At 39.3% G+C, this 27,178-nt stretch overlaps 1 protein-coding gene across 1 annotated transcript in view; it reads right to left on the reverse strand.

Moving 5' to 3' along the window:
* Positions 1-27,178, reverse strand: part of MTMR3 (myotubularin related protein 3) — a 114,189-nt gene that overhangs the window by 9,975 nt on the left and 77,036 nt on the right. The window contains exons 3-9 of the mRNA XM_055080676.1: positions 20,067-20,152; positions 11,895-11,984; positions 11,362-11,478; positions 8,429-8,461; positions 3,812-3,894; positions 1,621-1,787; positions 1,008-1,102 (exon numbers count right to left, since the gene is read on the reverse strand). Coding sequence (XP_054936651.1) covers positions 1,008-1,102; positions 1,621-1,787; positions 3,812-3,894; positions 8,429-8,461; positions 11,362-11,478; positions 11,895-11,984; positions 20,067-20,069 — 588 coding nt within the window. The 5' untranslated portion in view covers positions 20,070-20,152. The remainder of the gene's footprint in view (positions 1-1,007; positions 1,103-1,620; positions 1,788-3,811; positions 3,895-8,428; positions 8,462-11,361; positions 11,479-11,894; positions 11,985-20,066; positions 20,153-27,178) is intronic.

The following is a 27,178-nucleotide window of genomic DNA, read 5'->3' on the forward strand; positions in this document are numbered from 1 at the left end:
GGAAATGGTAGAGATTAAAAATCTAATAAATAAGATATAATGGCTAAAAACGTAGCAAATATACATGTAAGATTTGTGCATTTCACTGCATGTAAACGTTACTTTTTTAAAAACTAAAAAAACTTGAAAAGAGCCATAAACAAAAAAAATTAAAATACAATGGCATCTCATATAAAGAAGGAAAAAGAAAGATGCAATGGATAAGGGAGTGAAGTGAGAGACAGCTAAGGCACATTCTCGTCACCTTCCAAGGCTGGTGTGGGTGATTCTTGTGAATGACTTTGGGTTCTACTGGCTGACCAGGTTTGTGGGAAGCTTGGATTCCTGGGGCTTTCCCTGAGGCTCCACAAGGGCAGGTGCCTCTTTTTCGTCTCTGTATCCACAGCACCCCATACAGTCAGCTCCCAATAGCTGAGAACTGGGTTCAAGTCCTGGCTCTGTCACTGCCTAGCAGTGGGACTTGGCAACAGGCTTTACCTCTGAGACTCCGTTTCTTTGGCTCCCAAAACAGAAACACCAGCCTATCCTGCCTGCTTGACAAGGTCATGAGGGTCAAACAAAAGTACATATTAAAGCATCTTTAAAAATATGTTTGTGTTTGCTATAATTTAATTAAATATATGAACCAAAAGCTTTAACCAGTGAATGAGCCAGGAAACAAAGGGATCCAAGTATTGCTAGATTAGCCTCCAATGTTTAAAACAACCCAGGGCAGAATTGTTAATACTGAAGGTTCAGGACTGAAAATTGAGGTTTAAAGGAAAAAGTCTCTAGAGTAAACTTTATTGGAAGGAAGCTCACAACGTTTCACTGCTTAGGAATTCAAGACGTTGCTTCCAAGCTGGACACATTAAAGATTCGGTGCTGGACCAGCAAAGTTCTATTTATGGCAACATACAATTTATAGAAAACTACACACAGAGAAACAGCATGAACTTGGTCAATGCCATTTTTGAGGGACAAAGACAGTGAGTGTGACAAAGACAGTGAGTGTGACAAAGATTTCATGAGGAGTCAGGAAGTATAGGTTCCAGTATAGGCCCAACTTCTTTATTTGTCCTGAGAAAAGTCACCTGGCCTCTCTGGACCTCTGTTTCATCATCTGTGAGATGAAAGGGGTGACAAAAGGTAATCTATGACTTGAAATTCAAAGACAGCAAAAAGTCATTTTGTAATCCATTATTCTATGGCCTAACCTCACACTTCTGTACCTTTGTTCATGCTACTTGCTCTGTATAAAGTTCTTTTCCCCAGTCTCTTATCAATGAACTCTTATTCAACCTTCAAAGCCTACTCAAAAGCCACTTCTAACGTGAAGTCTTTGCAAACACGCATATAACGCTCGTGGCTCCCTTCCACTGGGCTTCCCTAACACCCATACCCTAAGTGTTTTTAGTCAGGCCCAGTAAATTGTGATGCCAAGTCTAGTGTTCTTTCCTTCCCCCTGAAAGGTAGGAAACATCTTCCGTTGAGCTTAGAAGAATGATGGGCAAATGCTACATGCTCCATGACAAGTACAAAGATTAAATACACTAATGCTTAGGAGTCCCATTTCATGTTACAGATATCTCAAGCAGTAATTCAATAAAGCCACCATCTGCACATTTTAGAAAGGCCTACCTGGCCTGCACAGGTCTCCATGTTGCTCTTTTTCACTGGCGTAGACCTCCATGCACCAAGCGTGGTATGCAAATGAGAAGAGATCTTCTATTTTAGCTGGTGGTCGGATTGCATTGTTCAGTCTCTTCAGCCACTCTTGACACTGCTCAAAGGTTGAGAACTGACACCTTTGTAAAGCCAATTACAAATGTAATCAGAAGACAGCTGACAATGAAACCTAAGGGTAGCCACCATTTCAAGAGTGCCTACTCACAGTGAAATGATAACTACAGTCAAAAAAGCATTAGAGGTGGTCTAATGTTTATGATTTATAATAACAAAACATGTCCAACAAATTTTAGCCAATGGTGCAAAATGTCAAGAAGAAGAAAGCTGGACATGTGGAAAACCTATTTTTTTAGACTAATAAAATCTCTTCTGAGATAGACAATTATTAAAGTAAAATGGCAGTCATTCTCTTCTAGGAATGGGGTTTTATTCCACTTCTTCCACCAAAGCTTTATGGTTGCCCTTCTCAAAGAATATGTTTAAAGAAGTTCTTTTTGTTTTGTTATGACATATTACAGCAAGCTCAAAAACAGTTCACAGTACTTTTAGACAATTAGGGAATAATTTCAAAATTTATCTATTTAGCAATTAGAATAAATCAGCAACTTTAGATCGAAAATAAGATACATTACACTGAAACTTTCAGATGTTACCATGTAGAGAACAAAACAATTCTATTATCAAGTGCAATTTTCAGTATATATAACTAGGAAGTTAAAATAATTAGTGTAAAAAATACTTTATCTTTTCAAATGCAGTACCTAAAATTGAGTAATTAATAAGCAACCTTTTAAAACTGTGAGTTATAACCAGTATCTATCAAAAGCAAGCCAAATCTCAATGGCTAAAAAGCAACTTAAATATTTATCTTAAAACCAAGGAGGAATCAACTATACTCCAACAAAAATTTAAAAACAAACAAAAAAAAAAACCAAGGAGGTCACTTAAACCTCTCCCTTGTCCCAATCAGTGTGGCTCATCAATATGTCCACACACAATGTTTACTGGCACTCCAGAATAGGTCAAAGAAATAAAGCAAAAACTTGGGGAATTAAAAACTGATAGAGCTACTAAATTTAAAATGCATTTTAGGCATCACTTTTCAACCATTACAGTAAAGATTAGATCAGATACAGCTAACACTGGAGAAATGTGATGAGAAGCAGGACATTTCTAGTGTCTTAAAGTGCCTTCCAGACTGTTGATTAGTTGCAAGGGAGAAAACATAGCAATTACACAGAAAGCAGGTGACTCCTTGACGAGAGTGATCACAACTAACATCACCAGCAAGGGACAGATGGACACTGTTTGCCTCCAGCTGTAATACAATCTCCTGAAAAGGACACAACCTCATACATACAGTATTTCAGCTGAGAACGCACAACCTCAATTTAATCACAAGGAAACACCGGACACAAAATAAGAAACTTTCTATTACAATAAAAGATTTTTTCTTCAAAATGTTAATGTCATAAAAGATAAAGATAAAGGTGGTAGAAAACATTTCAGATTAAAGAAAGCTATAGAATCACGGCAGCTAAATGTAATATGTGACCTTGACTGGATCCTGTTCTGAACGAGGTAGGGGGAATGCTATAAAGGGCATTATTAGGTCAACTGACAAAACTGGAACATGGAGAGTAGGTTGGATAAAGTATTATGAGTGTAAAATTGTGAAGTTGACAATGATATTGTGGGTTATGTAAGAAAATACCCCTATTCTTAAGAAAGCACGCTTAAGTATTTCAGGGCAAAGAGCCATGATTATGTAACTTACTTTCAAATAGTTCAGAACAAGAATTTCACATACTAGCGCATGCGCGCACGCACACACACACACACACACACACACGCCCCCTGCAAACGATAAAGCAAATAGGGTAAAATGTTAACAATACTAGTGCTCTTTACTATTTTTATGTTTGCACCTGTTTTGTAAATTTAAAATCATGTCCAAATAAAAAATAAAAAACACCTTTCCAATAGCAAAGTAGGCTAAAGATAAAATATTTCACGGACTAACTACTCCGAAAATACTCCTAACTAGGCTGACCCTTAAAAGCTGTTTTCTGTTATCAAATCATGAATCCATCCTTTAAGAAGTATTTTCCACACTAAACAATAGCATAAACTCGTCACATACCTGATAACTTTGCAGTCTTTGCAAGTCAAATGAAGCTGAAATATATCTCGGCATTCAACACTTTCTATAAGCTGTAATGGAACCTGCAATTAAAAAAAGATGAAGTTCCCTTAGTCAAAAAGGTATTGACCCTGCAGTTCTTCAGTGTGTCCAACAAGAGTGATTAGAAAGCTCTGCAGGAGAAAGAAGCACAGAACTGCATATTCATCTAAATCAATAGCACTCAAGTGATTTCCTGGGTGATTTAGGGTTTCCCTTTCTCAATCTCTAATCAGTGCCCTCAAGTCATGTCATAGCACAGAGGTAACAAATAAAGAGGAGGCACCACATCTGGAAGAACAGGGAAATATGCCATCTTTCTGGCAACAAACTTTCAAACTCATCTCTCAAAGTACTACTATACAAGGTTAGAGCTAGCTGTGATTTGTGATGACACAGAAGCTAAAGAGAACCAGAAGTTATCCTGTCTTGTTGACAGAAAAGAGCTGCAGATCAAGAGGCTAGTGGGACTACACTTGTCACTTGCCCCAAATGACAAGGTGGGCTTGTGGCTTTGTGTCAGCAAAGGAGAATCTTGAAAAAGACTGGAGGTCTTAACTGCCTGCAGGTTGCACAAAAAAGACAAGAGAGTAGACAGAGCTGCGGGTCAGGCTCTCTGCTCAGTAGACTAGGTATCGAGGAGAAGGGAGCAGGTCTCACAGTGGCCTAATTAGCTAGGTCTAATTTGCTTCAAAACACAAGCTGAGGGGAATTCCCTGGTGGCACAGTGGTTAAGAATCCGCCTGCCAATGCAGGGGACACAGGTTCAAGCCCTGGTCCAGGAAGATCCCACATGCCACAGAGCAACTAAGCCCATGCACCACAACTACTGAGCCTGCACTCTAGAGCCCATGAGCCACAACTACTGAACCAGCGTGCCACAACTACTGAAGCCCGTGCACCTAGAGCCCGTGCTCTGCAACAAGAGAAGTCACTGCAATGAGAAGCTCATGCACTGCAACAAAGAGTAGCCCCCGCTCTCCACGACTTGAGAAAAGAAAGCCCACATGCAGCAACGCAGCCAAAAAAAAAAGATACGCTGAGGAGCCCTGTTTGCCAAGTGGGGCTCAAGGTATGAGTAAGCTGGGATGGTTCTTTCCCTGCCAATCTGGTCAGCAGAATACTGAACACAGGATAAGTATGACAGTGGAGAGGGATCAAAGAAGGCAGGCAGACAGGAGGGAAAGCATCTGAACAGGGTGACAAATCCTTACATGGTTGTTAGAATCCTCCCTGTCCCTCATCTTAACCTGATTCAACCCCTGGCTTCAAAAAGCAATTTCCAAAACTTCTAAAGAGAGCCTGGTAAAAATAATAGTAGATACCCTCACTCATTGGAAAAGGGTCTTTTTACACTGTATCAAGCCCAACCAAAATGTGGCTCTGCGAGTTGCAAGAAGCATTCCAACAATTCATGTTTTGCATGAGAAGGAGGCAGTCTCTTCCAACAGACAGAAACAAGAGAGTGCTGCCTGCACAGGGTGGCCCTCCTGTTAGCTGAACCAGTTTGAGAAACAGGCTTCTGGCAAACGCTGCCCCACCATGCAGTTGCCAGTCAGCTGAGAACTCTCAGAACAAGGATGTGGAGATCAAAAAGAAGACCAATTCCGGACATCTTAGACAAACAAACAAACAAACTGGGGAAGGGATTAAAAAGGGGAAGAAAGCAAAATAATACTACTCAGGTAATGGCTGGGAGTTCTACCTCAGGACTAGAGCCTTCTTGATTAATCAACAAAATTCCCTTGCACTTATAATAGGACCAGAAGTAAGAGAAAGACTAAGAATTCTTGCCTGTGTTCTGAGAAAAAAAAGGAGCTTTGGCCCTCTGTTTTTGTTTAAGTCCTTAACCCCAAGGTGCTGTAAGAAACTGGAGTTGATGCAGCTAAAAATTCTTTCAAGACCTGTACATCTAAGAAGGAAAAAAAACCAACAAAGTATCAGTGGGGATAAATTGTGAAGAAGTAATAGGAGATTAAGAGATCAGAAGAGGACACTGATTTGTTCTCAAGCCAGTCCTCTGGGTATCCTATAACAGACTCACGTTGGGTTTCTTTGTTTTTAAACCTACAACCCCCTTCTCCCTCGCCGCCCCCCCCCACAAAACAAACAAGCAAACAAACAAAAAAGAGCTGCCAGACTGGCAATTAAGAGGCCTGAGTTCTTATCTCAATTTTCTAAAATTTTACCAGCCAAAATTTTGCATGCTTCCTGACTTTCTTGGACAACCTTCCAACCTTCCTACATGACACAAGCCTTTGCTTTCTCAACCTCGGATGGTCACAACTTAGGAAGTCCCAGGGACAGGGAATGGGAAGAGTCTGGGGTAGTGACAGTGAGCTTTACAAATCCACGTGCTCTCTCAGCACTCACCCGCATCCCAGATCCCCTTCTATCGCCTTTCCTTATAGCTAGAAAACTTGAAAACCAACTAACGCTATTAGCAGCTGCTGAAGGGAGTGGACCAGTCTGTGCTATTTTGCTACAAAGAACAGGTAAGTTTTACATCCCTACTATTGGACTAGAGCCCAAGAGCCTATGTCCAGACTTCCAAAATACAAATATGCAACACCTCAGAGCATGCAAAACATCTGCTACCTAAATGCTTTCAATATACAAATTTTCATGTATTTTAACACTGCAAATTTAAGGAATAAGGATAAAAATGTTGGTTGCTAGTATACAGATACTAGCAAGTCACCAGAAACAACCATGTGTACTCAAGTCATAGACACAGAAAACAGATTTTAATAATCATGCAGATTGTCACATGCAAGGAAGTTTAATATGCAGCAAGAACAAGGACCTAAAAGAGAAATACCTGATTTTATATCAAATGAGTATCTCCCTTTTTTCTTCCCCTTTCACCTCAATGTTACTCTTCAATGCACCCCTGCCCCCAGACTGCCTCCTCTTCTAAAAAGCCAGAGATAGGCTTCTTTTCCTCTTCATACATCCAACCAAACCATAATAAGGTTCTCTACTTTTTTAAAGGCAAGTCCACTGATTTAGGTTTCTCAACTTTCATCACATATTAGGAGAATCTCTTACTATTTCTGTAACTAGACATACCCAATATTCAACCCCATAACAAAGAATTACAGACACAAGAGCCAGACCATTTTGCAGCCCAGGAAGGTTAAGCCACTACACTAAAGCTAGTGGCAAGTCAGGACCAGAATCCATGGCTGTCCTCTAGCTCAGGGTCCTTCCATTACATATGGTACTCCTTTCTTTCTTCCTCTAAGATGCCCGTCCCTTCTGTGTGAGCTCTACTTTAGTTTTTCTTTCACAATTAAGTAGTAGCCTCTTCACCAGGGATCTTCAAGAGGAAAACAGAGTGTAAACCAAGATTCCTTAGGGGCAATTCGAAGAAATCTAAAGTCACATTCAAATCCTTTCCTACCCACTGATTCAGTGTTTTGTAGCAACTCATTTTCTTTTTGCTCCTTTCTCTGCCGTCTACCTGCCAGGCAATTCTATCTCCCATTACAGTGCTTTTCCTCTTATAAAACCCACCAAACTCAGGCTCAAAATACATCAAACACATTCAGTGCTGTTAATCAATTCCTCAAAAGGTCAAAAGTTATATCATGTACACCAAAACTCATAAGAGCATCAATCCAAAAAAGCAGAAGAGCAGCAGTTTAAAAATTTAATAGACATGCACAAGTATAAAAGACCCACAGTGGTGTCTCATTCCAGAGGGAATTTTATATCATCATATTCTACTATATTTACCATAATTCATTCTGGGTGGGTGGGTGTGTGTATGTGTGAATTATTTTTTAAGCACCAGAATTTAAAAGTGGGATAATGTATACCTTTTAAAAACAAATGCCCTTTTTATAGCATGAATGAGAAGTACTAATCTTGCATACACATGTGAAGTAAAACTGGCAATAGCAGAGTAAAAAATAATGTAATGAGTCTAACCTAAAATCTGTAACACACTGGAATATCTGGGCTCTAACTCTTATGATTTAAAAACCAGTCAGAGGAAGAAGACTGTCACAGGTTAAAGACCCAAACTCTTTATTGCTCACCTGTGGTATTTACAAGATATTCTTCCAGCACTGGTTTCAGAAGCTGTTCTGATTACGAATGCTAAGGCCAAAGTGCACTGTTAACAATAACCTCCTTTTGATGCTTGGGGAATGAAGATTTTTGATGTACAATAGTTAGGCAATGGAAAGAATCTAGGAAAATGCTAAGGAAAGTGTTTCCAAGTATACTTCCAGCTTGTTCCTAAGAAGCATTAACAGAGCAGTCTGGAAATGGAGTTTTAATGTCCTTTTAAATACTCATGTTGACTTTACAAATTATTTCTGGTTGAAATTCAGCTTACATTTTTTGAAGGTCACAATTCCACCCACTTATGTTTAAACTGTGTGGCTTTATCCCCACCCTACAAATTGTCCTCATATAGGAAACCACTAGAACTTTGTCTAATATGAGGGAAGGGACTCATGCAGAGATGACACACTTTGCTGATTTGCAAAGTGAGCATCTGACACTCAAAACCAGTTTGTTCCAAGCACAGGTGCAACAACTGCCTAGAATCCTCATGCTACTTACTGGGATTGCAGAAGCAGCAGATTGAGAGGCGGTCTATTGAATTACACAACAACAATTGTTTAAAAATTTCATGAACTCCACTTGAACACTTACTTGTTTATAAATTAGTTGAGCAAATACCTGTACATATGTAAAAATATAGTTTGGGAAAAGCACAGAATAGGAACAATTCATACCTTAAATGCTACAACTGAACTGTACTAGAGGTTCTTTACCCTAGAAACTGGAAACTTGATATCCAGTGAATGTGTGTGCATTAAAGTAATGATGTATCTCAGCACTGCTGTAAAATTAACAGAGAATATATGATTATCAGGTAGCTATTTAAAGCTTGACAGTAAGTCATTTTCTAAAGTGCTAAATGTGTTGATTCAAAAGCATACAAAATGATGTGTGTTGATTTAAAAGCATACAAAATGATGCAAACTGGAGCATGCTACAATATATACTGGCACATCTGGGTGATGGTTGATTTATGTTTGATTTAGATATAATAACTTTTAAAGGGGGGGGGTCTCTTAATCTCACAGATTTTACTGAAATACTCATCTGCTGAGGGAGGACCTAGTGTAGGAGGAGCCATTGTTTCCTGGAGTAACCACAGGTTTTAGGAACCTTAGCACTAACTGCGATGTGATTAACGTACTTGTATGAAGAACTCCTAGTCGCTCTTAACCTGAAATGTTTAAAGTCACTGCAACGCCAAAATACTTTTGCACAACAATTTTTCTGTGCAAAACCATTATCTTGGGCTTTTTAAAACGTGACATGCAGGCTCTATGCCTTAGAGGGTTATAATGCTAAATGGAAAGCACTTTTAGGTGAAGAAATGGGTCAAAAGTAAGAACAGGGGTAAGTTTTCTTAAGCACTGTATCTCAATCACAATGGGGGACCAACAATTCCAGTAAACAACCTACTCATACAGCTACTGTTAAGAGACAAGATGCCACAGGCGTATTTACATAGAAGTATGTTTTAAAATGAACTTTAAACCCAAAGGGTGTTTAAAAATAGTCTAATATCAATTTCAAACCCCTATTAACTTCAATTCACTTTAGTATTTACTGAATACCATGGCACCAGTAAACACGCTCGATTCTGAAGATACAAAGATGAATAAACAAAAAATTACAGCATATCTGGTAAATGTTGTAAATGTATGTTCAAGATACAGAAAAAGCCAGAAGAGAGGGTAATAAACTGTCAGGGAGGGAACTGGGATTGAGAAAGGCTTCACAGAAGAATTTATCACCTGAACTGGGTTTTGACAGATGAAGAGAAGTTCCCTGGGTAGGAGAAGAGAGAACTCAGAGGTGTATAAAGTATGTGTGAGATTCCAAGGAGGGTGGTTTTACCAATACAAAGGGAAGAAGGGGAAAAAGAGGGATACAGAAAAGCTGTCAGGGACCAAGGATCATACCATGCTAAGTAATTTCATCTTAGAAGTAGTTAAGAAACACTGAAGGGCTTCAGGCTGGTGAATGACATGATCAAATCCATGCTTTCTCTCCAACAGACCATATTCCCAAACAGATCTAAAAATAGTCTCTGAAATACTTCGCCATAAACCAAAAAGCTGAGAGACAGAGGACTGTATGGAAAAATGCAATATGAAACTAAATTATCTCCCCATGCAATTTAATTACAATTTCATCAATTCTAGACAAACACAGTTTAAACACAAAATTAAATTGGGCAATTCTACTAATTATTACTGTCATTATTTCCACAGTAGCTGGTAGGAAACGTCTGGTTGCTGGCATGTTATAGGAGATTCAATCCTGTCCCCTCCTATCACGGCCAAATGGGCCCTTCTGAATACAGTGCTATATGGTAAGAAAGCACAACATGCCTCTTTCCTTGATGAATCCTGTGTGTATTTTTAGCTGATAAGCAGAACACTAACATAACAGATATGATCATAGCCCAAATCTAGAAACCAGAAGGAATTCAGGCCACAATGATTCCTGGATGTAAATGCTTAACTACAAAGAATAATAATAAATACTAAAATAATAAATGCCAGCCACAAAGAAAATGTCAGCCATTTGAGTCTTGACAAGGGAAAAATATGATGAAGGAATTGGGTTTCTGGACGGCTGAGCAAACTTTTTCTAAGAATCCCAAAATGAACCCCAAAACACACAATCTGAATGAACGTACAGTCCTGAGCTTTTACAAGATGTCATAATACACTTCTTTGTGCTAGAACCAAAGTGCAAAAAGCCACAATACGGTCCAGTGAGGAAGGAAGAAGGCATTCATTTGGTTGAAATACATGAATCTTCACATTTTTGTGGTGAAAGTCACGTTTACTGAAAACTTATTAACGATGGCAAGTGTGCTGGAAGAACCAGTTCACTGAGAATACCCTCATAATTGAAAAGGGTAAATGCACTCGAAAATTGAAAGCCTTCCTTCTCTTCAGCAATATATAGTCCATTATGCAAATACACATTGTACTTGACATCTATACTTATACCACTAAGGAGCCATTAGAATAACTTCAACCTATAACAGAAGTCTGCACTGAGCTCTAAGTACAACTCAACATTTGACATTAAGGTCCAGGAAATTCTCTCAACTGAGGCAGTCAGCAACTACTAAAAATGGAGGAATAAAAGCCTACACAGCCTTTGCACCCTTACAAAGCTTAATGGCACAGTATTACCTACTGCAAATCATGCAGTGTTACTAGACAATGGACACCTTAGCTGACAACTACATGTATCATTTTAAATCAAGCACAAGAGTTGCTTGCTAACCTAGTGTCCCTGAGTGCTAAAATTAAGTGAGAGAAAAGCAGAGCACACAAGGTTTTCAAACCAAACTCCATATAACACTCCTCTCTTTGAGAACATTAACCAGTTTTTTTATTGAATACTTCCTTTCTCCATCTACTTTAGTGGGAGAACAGTTGAGAAACACTTACATTAACCAGAGACTCCTTGAACTTGATGTGAAGTCTGTAATTAGAAAGGGCAATGATGGCATCCTCAGCACGGCCCACATACTCTGTGCTTTCTCCATGAAGTTCAAGGAAAGGAACCTTCAAAATGGAAGAAGAAACCCTTCAGAGTTTTGAAGCAGTAAAGCAAAGTGTTCAAACACGGGTCGATAAACACTGTCACTCAAAAACAGTACATAAATGGGTAAGGGACCTAAAGAGGATGGGTTTATATCCACAAGATTCAAGATTCATAAAACCTAGTTATTCATATTCTAGACTACAGAAGGAATGACACAGAGATGATCATCTCACTGAATTCTCAGGAAAAAAAGTCTTTCTAAAAGGAGAGATGTTTTCCAGCTTACATTTCTATTATGTGTATGGTGGAGGAAAAAATATATTTTTCTAATACATATTTTCCTATATATAGTACATTACTTCAATCCATTAGCTCTGCTACATTGTTACTATGATGCTTAATACTTATTTCACAATCAAAAGTGGCCTGAAATTACCTGAAGATTCTCATCCTCCCGGATCAGCTGCTTCCTGGGAAAGATCTGATTGGCCTGGATGCACTCAAGGCTGTGCCGAGTCTCTTCATCCTGAAAAACCCAAATGTTTAAATAATTTCAAAGCTCCTACTCATCCATACTGGGTTTTTCTGCCATGTCTAGGAGCATAATAACAGTGAGAGTCCAGTGACCAAGGTGAACTGGCAGAAAGCTCAATGAAAAAATATTCAACCCCAAAAGTGTTCCATCTAATACATTAGGCGCCTTTAGACAGAGAACACACCAATGCCAAAAAAAAAAAAGTCAAAGAAGTTAAGAACATTTCTATTAAACACTAATAAGTTGTTAGTATATTACTTTTAAGAGAAACCAAGATACAGTGGCTTTTTCCTCAAGTTATAACCTTTAATTCTTATTTTTGAAAGATACATTCTGCATTATATAGAAATGAAATGATGTGACTCACGTCTGGAATTTGCTTCAAAATAACTGGAGAGGGAAGGGAATGGGGCACAAATGAAACAGAACTGTCCATGAGGGATAATTCATGCAACTTTTAAGTGAGAGTTCACTATACCACTGTGTCTACTTTGGTTATATGTGAACTTTCCATAACAGAAAGTTTTTTTCTTTTTAATGTAAACTTAAGAAGTGAATTCTCAAACTGAAAACATGTGTGAACCACTACCCCTAGCATAATCTGCTTTATATTACAAATTAGATTTATTTCTATTAAGGCAATTTCAAAGAAGCAATAAATTATAATCTAAATGGCACATGAATTGAACTAATTATAATTTATATTAAAAAGTAGTCTTGGGTTTCCCTGGTGGCGCAGTGGTTGAGAGTCCACCTGCCAATGCAGGGGACGCGGGTTCGTGCCGCGGTCCGGGAAGATCCCCCATGCCGCAGAGCGGCTGGGCCCGTGAGCCATGGCCCCTGAGCCTGCGCATCCAGAGCCTGTGCTCCGCAACGGGAGAGGCCACAACAGTGAGAGGCCCGCGTACCGCAAAAAAAAAAAAAAAAAAAAGTAGTCTTTTACATTATGAATTTTTATGGTATAGGAAGACCAGGGGGAAAAAGCAATCTGCTGGAAAGTCTGACTGTAAATTATGATGGAATCTGTTTACACAGCAAATTTTATATGAGCAACACCATATCATGTTAAACTGACAGCACCAGTAAGAATTACAACCACTAGTTAGTGGACATTTCCACACATGCTACTTATCACACTTCTAGCAATTTTTTAATCTCAAAGAAAGAAAAATCCTATCTATAAACAAACAATACTCAAGGTTTTTTGTTTGTTTTTGTCTGCGTTGCTGCATGCGGGCTTTCTCTCTAGTTGCGGAGAGTGGGGGCTACCCTTTGTTGTGGTACGTGGGCTTCTCTTTGTGGTGGCTTCTCCTGTTGTGGAGCACGGGCTCTAGGCACATGGGCTTCAGTAGTCGTGGCACCCGGGCTCAGCAGTTGTGGTTCACGGGCTCTAGAGCACAGGCTCAGCAGTTGTGACACACAGGCTTAACTGCTCCGCGGCATGTTGGCAGGCGGATTTTTAACCACTGCTCCACCAGGGAAGTCCCCAAGGGTGATTTTTTAAAGAAATTTTATCACGAAATATGTCTACATTAGGAAGATCTGCATTACTCATTATTTTCTCATTCCTCATTATTTTCAAAATGACTTATTCCCGATGTTACAAAATTATGCATGGATAAAAGATTAAAGTGCAAGACAGACCTATGATTTTAACATAATACAAAAAGTTCACTGATATGGCTTCAGATTCCACACTGCAACTAACCTTCAAAGAACTGATACTTGTCGGGGCTTCCCTGGTGGTGCAGTGGTTAAGAATCCGCCTGCCAATGCAGGGGACACGGGTTCAAGCCCTAGTCCGGGAAGATCCCACATGCCGCGGAGCAACTAAGCCCATGGGCCACAACTACTGAACCTGCGCTCTAGAGCCGGCAAGCCACAGCTACTGAAGCCCGCATGCCTAGAGCCGGTGCTCCGCAAACAAGAGAAGCCACCGCGATGAGAAGCCCATGCACCACAATGAAGAGCAGCCCCCGCTCACCACAACTAGAGAAAGCCCGTGCACGGCAAAGACCCAATGCAGCCAAAAATAAATAAATAAATAAATTTATAAAAAAGAACTGATACTTGTCAAGTTTTGATGTAGTGTAATAGAAGAATACACACAACTACCTGGAAAAACTATTAAAATACTCTTCCTTTTTCTAACTATGAATCTCTGTGAGGCTGGATTTACTTTATTTCAAAAAAACATACTGTAACAAATTGGATGTAGAAGTAGGTATGAAAATCCAGCTATCATCTATTAAGCCAAACATTTTAAAAAAACTGTAAAAATCAACGCTACTCTTTTACATTAATTATTGTCAGATGAGGAAAAAGTTAATTTTCATAAAAAATGTTATGGTAACATTTAATTGGTTGTTATTTTAAATGAATTAATGAACATTTTAAAGATTTCTCAGCCTAACTTTTTTAAAAAAATAAATTTATTTATTTGTTTTTTTTAATTTTTGGCTGTGTTGGGTCTTCGTTGATGCGCACAGGCTTTCTCTAGTTGCGGCGAGCGGGGGCTACTCTTCATTGCGGTGTGCGGGCTTCTCACTATGGTGGCTTCTCTTGTTGCAGAGCACGGGCTCTAGGTGCGCAGGCTTCAGCAGTTGTGGCACGTGGGCTCAATAGTTGTGGCTCACGGGCTCTAGAGCACAGGCTCAGTAGTTGCGGAGCACAGGCTTAGTTGCTCCGTGACATGTGGGATCTTCCTGGGCCAGGGCTCGAACCTGTGTCCCCTGCATTGGCAGGCGCATTCTTAACCACTGCGCCACCAGGGAAGGCCAGCTTTAACTTCTAATATAGTAAATACAGACAGACACACCCTACATAAACAAAAGCTCTTTGGGGCCCTCAATAAGTCAAGAATGTAAAAAGAGGTCCTCAGACCAAAGACTTTGAGAATTGCTGCTCTACTATAATCCACTACTAAACACATTCGTCCTTCAGTATCTGAGTGGGATAGGTTCCAGGACACACAGCCCTCCCATGGATACTCAAATCCCTTATATAAAAAAGGTATACAGTATTTGCATATAACCTATGCTCATCCTCCAGTATACTTTAAATCACCTCTAGATTACTTATAAAACCTAATATAAAGTAAATGCTATGCAAATAGTTGCTGGTGCACAGCACATTCAGGTGTTGCTTTTTGGAACTTTCTGTAATTTTCCCCAATTAATCGGGGAATCCATGGACATGGTACCACTGACTGTACCAATTAAAGCTGTTTAATCTGAAGTCAGGCTTTCTATAAAACCAGTCTCCTAGTAATGAAACGAACAACCATACAGAGACTTGAACAACACTCACTCACTCAGCTACTACCCATAAAACTGTATCTTTGCTACTCTAGCTGACTGGGCCCATTCCAACCCCTCTAAGGGGCCATGTTATCTTGAGGCACAGGTTTTATCTTGAGGCACAAACTTTTAAAAAGTTTGATACTTAAAATGTATAAAGAAATTAGTGGCTTCAAATTCTAAAAATAAAACTGTAACAACTTTATAAATGGTTCATAAAATGCTACCAAAAAATATAAAACTTGTCATATACTTAGCAGTCCTAGGGAAGTGACACTGCTAAGTATTCACCATGACTGGCAAGAAATCGTAGCTGATAATCAAATAATTTCAAAAGCAAAAGTATAAAAATCTATTCAGTTATTTATAGCAATAAATAAATAAAAGTTTAATGAAGTTGGTGTGTTTTAGTAAGGTTGATATGACATGGCTTGGAGCCTCAAGAAATATAATTACCTAGGGTGTATGAAGAATGACTCCACTTCTATAAACACCAAAATAACTTGTTGTATGAAGAGTTTTGTGTCAATCTGTTCCATTTTATTCCTTTCCACTCATTTCCTCTGAGGTCAATGATTGGGTGAAGGAAAAAGGGACATAGTCATATTTGAAAGGAACTCAATTTTTCTATAATTGTTTTTTTTCTTTTCTTTTTTTCTTTTAACCAATTCTATTTCCATTCTTAAGAGGTAGTTCTTGACTTAAAGAACACTGAGTATTTACACTCAGCACTAAAGAGAAAAGATATGAGAAAACTTGAATTTAGGAAGTTTTTCTCATAAACCAATAGGGGATAGGCAGGAAAAGCTATGAAATATGGGGGGGGCTTTTAAAAATTATTACATAAAAGTACACTGTAAACATGCTTTCTCAGCATCACATTAACTTTTTAAACTCACCTAAATATATAAGGCCTAAACTTTTATTCTCTTCAAGATCATCTGACAGATCACTATTTCTTTAAGTGATTCCCGGACTAGATTTTTACTGACCTCTAAATAGCATAGAACTGAAATAATATAGCAGGCTTAAAAAAAAAACAAACAAAACTAGAGAAGCCATTTATCAATTCATTCTTGCTGGCACATTTACTTGGGGGCTAACCCAGATAACCAAAGCAGTTACCAAAAACTGAAAATGGAACAAATGCTTTTCAGCATAAGAGAACTGGGCAAACAAGATGAGCATAAAGAAATAATATTTCACAGTCAAATAAAATAAATGCTTTTTTTATAAGACTGTCTCAGTTCACGTTACCTGTACGGCTTCTGGACCAATTTTCCCCCTTACATTGGGTTGGCCAAACAGTTCGTTCGGACTTTTCCACAAGATCTTACAGAAAAATTCGAATGAACTTTATGGCCAACACAATACATAAAAATGCATTTAATCCCCAAGGATTAGGATAAACTATTCACAGACTTTCCAAGAAGAATGTTAAAAACATTACTTGGCTAAACATAAGCTGAATCAACTGCCTAATTTATTACAGTTTCTGAGTTTCATATGTAAAAGGGAGGACAAACTTGAGATGGCTGATGGAGGAAGAGCTGGAAGGAGACAAAAGGCAAGAAGAAAAAGTCTGGGGACTTCCCTGGTGGCAGAGTGGTTAAGAATCCACCTGCCAATGCAGGGGACACGGGTTCAAACCCTGGTCCGGGAAGATCCCACATGCCGCAGAGCAACTAAGCCCGTGTGCCACAACTACTGAAGCCCGTGCACCTAGAGCCCATGCTCTGCAACGAGAAGCCACCACAATGAGAAGCCCGCACACCACAATGAAGAGTAGCCCCCGCTCACCGCAACTAGAGAAAGCCCGTGCGCAGCAACGAAGACCCAACACAGCCATAAATAAATAAATGTACTAAAAAAAAAAAAAAAAAAAAGAAAGAGAAAGGTCTGTCAAGTGTTAGCCTTAAAAGAGGCTTGAAAACAAATTTCTCCTAGGCTAGTTATAAGCAGTAGTTTATTAGTAGGAGAATGTATTCCACATGGTCAATTTCCTGCTACTGCTGAGGAACACCAGGCATTGTGGAATCTGGTGGTACTTATCTCCACCAGTGCCATATGGGGTCCCCTATAAAATCATGAAAAGGGATCAGTCACCACAGTTCCAGGTTAATTTCTGTTATTCACTAAACTATGCAGGTAAGAGACTTAAGTCTACACCTCAGAAGTCAACATTAGAGATAAATATTTAAAGAACATGGCGAGTAGAGGCTGACCAGTGGAAACGCCTATAAAATGAATTTATATACAGCCTTCCAGGATAAAAAAAAAAACTATACTTAAGAGTGAAATATCTGTAGGAACATTTGATAAATGTTTTTTTTTGTTTTTTGTTTTTTTCCGGTACGCGGGGCTCTCACTGCTGTGGCCTCCCCCGTTGCGGAGCACAGGCTCCGGATGCGCAGGCCCAGCGGCCATGGCTCACGGGCCCAGCCGCTCCACGGCATGTGGGACCTTCCCAGACCGGGGCACGAACCCATGTCCCCTGAATCGGCAGGCGGACTCTCAACCACTGCGCCACCAGGGAAGCCCTGATAAATGTTTTGACAAATGTAAAAGTTAAAGTGGCTGTCAGTCCGTCAATTCATCATTCTTAAGACTGGTATTAAAGGCCATCAAAAATAAATTTCCCTTGATATAATGTTTGTGATCTGTTTCAAAATAATCCAAAGAGGTATGGGTGAGGGAGTCAGAGGAAACAATTATTGCAGCTGGTTGATGCATATATGAGGGTTCATCATACTATTCTTGATTTGTACAGGCTTGAGATTTTCCATAATGAAACATGAAAACATCTTCCTAATGCTTAACCTCCCCCAAAAAACCTCAATCTCATTTAAGAACTTTTAAAAGTATGAGGATGCTACTCAAATTAGTATAGAAGTATACACTAAAAAAAGAAAGAAAAAACAGTACTTCTGAATTCTCTATACAAAAAATAAGGATTAAGGACACAGAAACAAAATTCTAAAACAAGAAAATATTAATTAATATTACTTAAATCAATGATTCAACAACTTGCAAAATGATATGTAGCTAGTAAAAAATCATTAGGAATCCAATGAGTGAGTCAACAAGGGAAAATGTTTAATTCATTTAGTGAAATAAGCAAAATAATTGTTTTAATTCCAACTACATAAAATATACATATGGACATAAACTAGTTAGAAAGGAACACAACCATGGGTTTTCGTGGAAGAGTTATAAATAAGTACTTGTAAAAACTTGTTATAATGCTACTTTATGATAGATTTTTTTAAAAAGACCCACAGTCATCCTGCTCCCCAAATACTGCACACAGACGTATCTCCAGAGCGTACCAGGAAGACTGTCTGCAGGGCACCAGAGACCCCAGCAGCACCAGAATGAGGACCACACCGTTGCAGCTATGTGGTACACAATAAAGGACAACCCCTCAGTACAGAACAGAGCTGCTTTCATAAGCCCATCATTTGCTATTCATTAGCATTGGCATACATAAAATATTAGGCAAACACTTTTTCAATTCATTAAAAACTCGTGAGGGCTTCCCTGGTGGCGCAGTGGTTGAGAGTCCGCCTGCCAATGCAGGGGACACGGGTTCGTGCCCCGGCCTGGGAAGATCCCACGTGCCGCGGAGCGGCTGGGCCCGTGAGCCATGGCCGCTGAGCCTGCGCGTCCGGAGCCTGCGCTCTTCAACGGGAGAGGCCACAACAGTGAGAGGCCCGCGTACCGCAAAAAAAAAAAAAAAACTCGTGAAAACCAATAAAATAAAATATAGTCTAAAGAAAAGCTCATCAGTGTTTGGGTATAGGATACATTAGAAAGTTGTTATGCGCATAAACTAAGAAAAAACTGGCAAAGATTTAAGATGAGAGCAGTTACCTTTGTCGTCGTTTTAATATGACACTTCTATACAACTAGTTTTTCTGTTTTGTTTTAGTTTGTTTTTAATTTTGAAAAGCATTTTCCACCCATGTTCCTAATGAAGCTTGAAATTAACATGGCCTTTTCAATTCCTTCTTTGTGCACCAGCATGAGGCAGAGTTTGGTTTTAGAAAACATCACCAAGATAGAAGCGGGACAATATTACAGAGGACCATTTCTTTTTTAAGCCTTGGAGCACGGTTTACGCGTTCTCAGGATTCATAGAAATGTGGTTGGCTCATTGCTTCATCATCTCTGCCTGAACTGGGTCCTAAACGGCTCACAAGTCACTGAAATACACTCATTTTAGTCAAAGACGTAGGTAGGGAGTGTGCAGAGCTACTTCATCTTCTCTGGGATAAAAATAATGCCTTAAAGAGACAGGACAGGGAAGACTGGGAATTGCTTCTATCCAGAAAGGTAAATTCATAAAGTATATATGTATGACCATATAATTCTCCTACACACACACACACACACACACACACACACACACAGAGAGAGAGAGAGAGAGAAAAGCTTTTCACGATACCTTCCTTCCTAGAAAAGGAATAAGAACCCTGTAGTCCAAGAAACATGGGTTTTAGTCTTGACTCAATTTACTATCTGACTGAAAAGAGACAATATCTAACTCACAGGATTAAAGTTAACAGAAGCAAAACTGCTCTAAGACACTAGAATATTCTAAAATTACTACTACTACGTAAACAATAAAAGAAAATAGACAAGAGAGTTCTGGGAAAGAAAAAGTGAAATGATTTCTCACAGTAACAAAAATGGGTAACTGAACTTACTAGTATTCACTTACCTGTCAGGACAGAGTTCAAGTTCAATTTTCTTGTTATTTCTCTGTACTTACCATGACAGGAGGCCCAGATTAGGAGGAGAGATCCCCGTCCTTTCTTCGGTATCTTGGCAAGGCTTTTCTTTCCTTTATGCCTGGATCTTGAAAAAGAAAAAAAAAAAGGACAAAATTGGCAATTCCCACACACATCCCCGCCCCGTTTGGCCATACCCTAATTAAGGAAACTGCATATACAAGGACCTAAAGACCTGACCAGAGTCAGCCAAGGAAAAGCTGAATATCACCCAGCCAATCCCCACTAGTCAAATCCAAACTCCTTAACTCCGTTGTGAAAATCCTCCTGGTCATAAACTATTTGAGCAAAAAAGTAGCAAAGGCTCATGTTCTTAATGTTGATAGCAATACAAAAAATATTATAAACCTTAGATGAAAATAATAAAGCAATAACTAAAACTGACCTGCAAATGCAAAAACAACATTCTTGTAATATTACAGTATGTTTTTGTGGTTATCTGTAAATTCAAAATGGATCTCCCCATCTGTGGGAACCAAACTGGCTTAGTAAAAAAAAATATGAAAAAACTGTCTTTTGCCCCAATATCCTATGCTCACTGAAAATTCACATAAACTGCACTAATACCTTTACCTGGTTTTCAGAAACAACTATAAGAGTGGGGGAGGAATACCTAACAAGAAACTCAAAGACAGGCTAGTAAGAACACTATCATCTCTAATAAGTAGCTTTTTAAAAAAAAAAAAATAGATACATTTCATGAAAAGCCAGCATTTCTAGTTCACTAAACTTCCATGCATATAGGATATTTTAGGCAGTCTGGGATTCAATATTCAAAGTAAACTCTTTGTGAGCAGTGAAAGTGAGGGAACAGAGGACATCAAAGAAGTAGCAGGGCCCAGAACATGTGGAGTCTTGTGCAGTTATGAACAGAGGAGTGACATGAGGTGACTTAAAGGATGGCTCTGGCTATAGGGAGGGAACAGACTAGATTGTTGGGGGAGCTGAGGGAGCACAGGAGGAAAAAGGAAGACCTGTCAGAAGGAAATAATCACCATAAGAAGTAGTGATGGAAATGGTGAGACACTGCTGGATTCTGGATATATTTTGAAATTACCCCCACAGGATTTGAGCTAATTCATTAAATAAAAGAAGTCACACTTTCTGGCTTCAGCATCTAGAAGCAAGGATTTCCCATTTACTGATGAGGGAAAACATTAAGAAAAATGGATTACCCACTCTGTGCAGAGGTACAGGAGGGGGAACAGGGAATCAAAGGTTCCGTTTTAGACACGTTATATTTGAGATGCCTATCAGATATCCCGTTGAAGACACCAAGTAAAAGCTGAACAAACTAGCCTGGAGATGAAGAAGATGGAAGCTGTAGTAACATAAATGTGGGAGCCATAAGTGTGTGGATGGCATTAAAGCTAGTAAATTCTGGGGCAAGTACAGATGGAGAAACTAAGAGGACCAAGTGGTGGTTTGGGGTACTCCATTGTTCAGAGGCTAGAAGGATGAGGAAGAACCAAGTGGTTTAGTAACAAATCAAGTCAGAGTCATCATTCTTACCATTATTCAAACCTAAAACAAGTCTTTGTGATATAACCTAGCTCAAGAACACAGATTAGCATAAAATTCTCATTTATTCATTCATTTCAATAAATAATTATTCAACACCTACTATATCCCAGGCACTGCTCTAGATCTTGGGGAGACAACTGTAACCAAAAAGTGATGGAGCTTAATTTTAATGCCTGGGACTTCCCTGGTGGCACAGTCGTTGAGAGTCCGCCTGTCATTGCAGGGGACACGGGTTCGATCCCTGGTCTGGGAAGCTCCCACGTGCCTTGGGGCAGTTGGGCCCTTGCACCACAGCTACTGAGCCCGTGTGTTGCAGCTGCTGAGGCCCGTGTGCCTAGAGCCCGCACTCCGCGGCAAGAGAGACCACTGCAGTGAGAAGCCCGCGCACCGCGGCACAGGGTGGCCCCTGCTCGCCGCAGCTGGAGGTGGCCCACACACAGCAACAAAGACCCAATGCAGCATAAATGAATGAATGAATGAATCTGCCTGCCAATGCAGGGGACACGGGTTCGATCCCTAGTCCAGGAAGATCCCACATGCCGCGGAGCAACTAAGCCCATGCGTCACAACTACTGAGCCCACGTGCTGCAACTACTGAAGCCTGCACGCCTAGAGCCTGTCCTCCGCAACAAGAGAAGCCACCACGATGAGAAGCCTGTGCACCGCAAACGAGTAGCGCCGCTCTTCTCCACTAGAGAAAGCCCGCGCACAGCAATGAAGACCCAACACAGCCAAAAATAAATTTAAAAAATGAAATAAAACAAACATTTTACTGCCTGCCTTCCCCACTAGAAACAAATAAATAGATATGTTTATATTAGGTAGCTGGTAAGTGCTACAAAGAAAATAAAGTAGGGTTTAGGGATAAGGACTAACAAAGAAGTGCTGTTTTAGATGAGGTGGCAAGGGTATGTAAAGAGGCCACCTGTTGGAATTAATTGAAAAGGAAAGGAGCAAAGGCAAAGAAATTATTCCTGAGGGTATGAACTTACTAGAAAAAAATCTCTTAAAGATCACTTTAAAAAGAAACACCTACTGGATGAATTTTATTTTTAAACTGTCCTAATGTTGTGCAAAAGATATTTGTGTTTTAGAATTAAATGTCTAATGACAGTATCATATACATACTCAAACTGCTATATTTTAAATAACTCAAATAGAAGTGGATTTGGGCTTCCCTGGTGGCGCAGTGGTTGAGAGTCCGCCTACCGATGCAGGGGACGCGGGTTCGTGCCCCGGTCCGGGAACATCCCACATGCCGCGGAGCGGCTGGGCCCGTGAGCCATGGCCGCTGAGCTTGCGCGTCCGGAGCCTGTGCTCCGCAACGGGAGAGGCCACAACAGTGAGAGGCCCGCATACCACAAAAAAAAAAAAAAAAAAAAGGTAGTAGAATATGGAGAACTTGAAACCTTCATGCACTGCTGTAGAAAATAGTTTAGCAGTTCCTTTAAAAGTCACCATATGAGTCATTAACTCCATTTCTGGGTATATACCCAAGAGAACTGAAAACACATCCACACAAAAACTTATGTGTTAATGTTCACAGCAGCATTCTTCATAATAGCCAAGAAGCAGAAATAACCCAAATGTCCATCAAATGATGAAAGAATAAAATGTGGTATATCCACACAATGGAATATTATCCAGCAATAAAAAAAGACTAAAATACTGACACATGATACAATACGGATGAACTCTGAAAACATAATACTAACTGAAAGAAGCCAGGCACAAAAGACCATATTGTACAATTTCATTTACATGAATTGCCCAGAATTTTAAATCTAGGTAGAGACAGAAACAGATTAGTGGTGGTTTAGCACAACATACTAAAAACTCCTGAACTGTATGCTTTTAAAGGGTAAGTTTTATGAGATGTGTAGGTGAGGAGTATGAATATAATCAAACTCTTCATGAAATACTAAAAATAATCTTACTGCAAAAAAGTTATGGAACTGACCCAGCAGCAATGAGCATTCTAAGCATCTAGACCATGGTATCTAAATACTAATTCTCACTTCAAAAGGAGCCAACAAGGCTCCTGAGAAATAGGCAATTACAGGTCTAGAACAGAAAATGTGTAAGTTGATCCTGGAACATTAAATTGGAAAGCAAGGAAACTATCAAAGACTACTAAGGGTATATCAAAACGACTCCAGAGCCAATCTAAATAGAATCACTGGTGAAAATGGAATAATTTGAGCAAAAATAATAAGCGCTATGTATTGAATTTCAATATGTTTAATTATAAGTTCATAATATTTCTCTCTCTCCCTCTCATTGGTCACCACTGGAGGATGCTAAGTAAGCAAGTTATTTTTGAAACTGGTAAATAAAGGCAAAGAATTAGTATTTATCTTGCTTTTCCTATATAAACTGAACCTCTGTACAAACAAGTAGTTGATGGGGGTAGTATTTCACCTAATACACAAACAAGGAAAGATACAAGTAAGTATCACCATTTTACAACTGCTAATGAAATATAGGATGAACATAATGATCCAGTCTAGAGAAAGCTAAAAAAAAAAAAAAAAATAACCCAAATTCTTTAAACTGCAAGACAGAAGAGATCAAAGGAAAACTCAAGATTAAAAAAGAGATGAGTGACATGTCAACCAACTGCAATATATGGACTTTGCTTGGACCCTAATTCAAAGTATGAAAATAATTTGAGACATTTAGGGAAATCTGCCCATATAATATTTGATGTTATTTTCTGTATAACTGACAACGTCACAGTGGTTAGGAGGTTTCTGTGGTTATGGCTTTTTAGAAGTTTCTTTTAGATATACAATTGAAATATGTACACATGAAGTAATATATCATGGAATAGGCAGAATGAGTAGGAGTATATATCTATGAAACAGGATGGGCCCATGAGTTGATAGCTTTTGAAGCCCAATGAGATAAGTAAATGGAGATCAACCTATTTTCTCTACTTTTATACATTTGAAATTTTCACAGTTTTTATTTTTTTGATGTGGACCATTCTTAAAGTCTTTATTGAATTTATTACAATATTGCTTCTGTTTTATGTTTTGGTTTTTTGGCCGCGAGGCATGTGGGATCTTAGCTCCCCGACCAGGGATCAAACCCGGGCCCCCTGTACTGGCAGTGCAGAATCTTATTAGCCACTGGACCACCAGGGCAGTCCCTGATGTCTTCCATTTCTACACCAAATAAAGACTGTAAAATGGTGTGCTGCACTTTGGTCAATCAACAATTACCTGAGAACTAACTACATGTCAAACACTATGACACTGTGCTGATTCCTGCACTAAGGAGCTCATATCCCAGTGTGGAAGACAGAAACAAATAATTATAATTACAAATTGTGCTCAATGTGATAAAGGAAACAAACAGGATGCTGAGACAGAGACTGAGAGGGTGGGGGTATGGGAGTCCTACTTCAGATAAGGTGGTCAGAAAAGGCCTCTCTGTGCAGCAAGGCCAGTTTCTGGTGCAGAAAACAGCATGTGTTCCTGACAAGGAAAAGACTTTGGCATTTCTGAAGGATTAAAAAGAGGAAGCCAGTATAGCTAAAATGTACTGAGTCAGAAAGAAGAGTGGCCCAACTTGAAGATGGAGAAATGTGCAAGAGGATAATGTAGATAGTAAGGAGTGTAAATTATATTCCAAGTGCAACAGATTATATTCCAAGTGTCAAATTCATTGACAGATTTTAAACAGCCGAGTGATATGATCTGATTTTAAAATAATTCTGATTACTGTGTGGTGAATGGATTAGAGAACAAAAAGAATAAAGAGAATCAGGAGACAATTACAGGGAGGAAAATGGTGGCTTGATTTAGAATGGAGGCAGTGCAGATGGAATAAAAGCATAAGGATAAGTTATTTTAGAGTATAAATGACAGTAATAGGTAAAGGCCTAGATGTGGGGGCTAAGGAAGATTAAAGAATTTATGGTGCAAGAGGGGAGATAAAACAGGTAACATAGTTCAAAGTAAGAGGTGCTGCTTTAAACATCTGAGGAAAGGTAAACTTTCTATAGGAATTCCAAGTTCATAAGAAAAAGCCAAGATCATGGGTAACTCTGCAAGCAATATGAATCACAAAGCCACTGGAGGTCCTTATAATATTAATACTACAAAGAGCAGATATAGCCAATCATTAAAAAATAGTCAACAACTGACTTGCAAAACTTGGGTTCCAGAATGGTAATTATACTATCACCAAAAGAAACTGAGTCATTACTGTTAGCCTAAGAGAAGTAGTTTAACACTTCTTCTTTTTTTTTTTTTTTTTTTTTGCGGTACGCGGGCCTCTCACTGCTGTGGCCTCTCCCGTTGCGGAGCACAGGCTCCGGGCGCACAGGCTCAGCGGCCATGGCTCACGGGCCCAGCCGCTCCGCGGCATGTGGGATCTTCCCGGACCGGGGCATGAACCCACGTCCCTTGCATCGGCAGGCGGACTCTCAACCACTGTGCCACCAGGGAAGCCCAGTTTAACACTTCTTAATTTTTTAGTTGTAATAGTAATGCATGCTCCTTCTAAGAAAATTTAAAATACAGGTGTAAAAAGTAAGCAACTGTCCCCAGATACTGCTTGTCGAGTGTAAAATGGTTCAGCCTCCTTGGAAAACAGCCTAGCAGTTCCTCAAACGATTAAACATAGAGCTACCACCTGACCCAGCAATTCCACTCCTAAAGTGAGTGGAATTTTGTCTGAGAGACAAAAACATATCTACAGAAAAACTCGTATACACATGTTTATAGCAGCATTATTCAAGACAGTCAAAAGACAGAAACAACCCAAATGTCCACCGATGGATGAATGGATAAACAAAATGTTGTATATCCCAAAATGGAGTATTAATCAGCCAATTAAAAGGAACGAAGTACTGATACATGCTTCAATATAGATGAACCTTGAATACATTATACCAAGTAAAAGAAGCCAGTCACAAAAGTCCACATATCACACTTCACAGAAATGGAACAGGGAAATTAATAGAGATAGGAAGTGGATTAGTAGCTGCTTAGATCTGGGAGAGGTGGAAGGAAAGGGGGGTGATAGCTAAAGGGTATGGAGAGCTTCTTTCTGAAGTAATAAAATGTTCTAAAATTGACTGCAGTGATGGTTGCACAGCACAATGAATACACTGAGCCAATGAACTGTATATGTTAATGGGTCAAATGTATAGTATATGAATTATATCTCAAATCTGTTATTTTTTAAGTAAATAAGTAGAACTTCCCTTCTCATTCCTTGCTGCCCTTTGCTTCAACTACACGTAATAACAACTACTGTTAATATTTTATAATTCTGTCCAGGACACTTCTTTATTCATATACAAAGACATACATAATCTACCCCTGAAAAATGGGGGGGTTCATACTGTATTCATTGTTCTGCACATTTTCCCTCAATGTACCAAATCCTTCCTGTGTCACTACATACTTTCAACATGGCAGTTCAGTATTCCATTATATTCCGATACACCATAACCTAACAATTCATCAATTACTGAGACATTTAGGTTATTTTCACTTTTCTATTACAATCAAAATAGCCACAATAACCATCCTTGCCCGTATCTCTGCATAAG

The sequence above is a fragment of the Physeter macrocephalus genome, chromosome 19 (assembly GCF_002837175.3).
Source record: "Physeter macrocephalus isolate SW-GA chromosome 19, ASM283717v5, whole genome shotgun sequence".
Lineage (NCBI taxonomy): Eukaryota > Metazoa > Chordata > Mammalia > Artiodactyla > Physeteridae > Physeter > Physeter macrocephalus.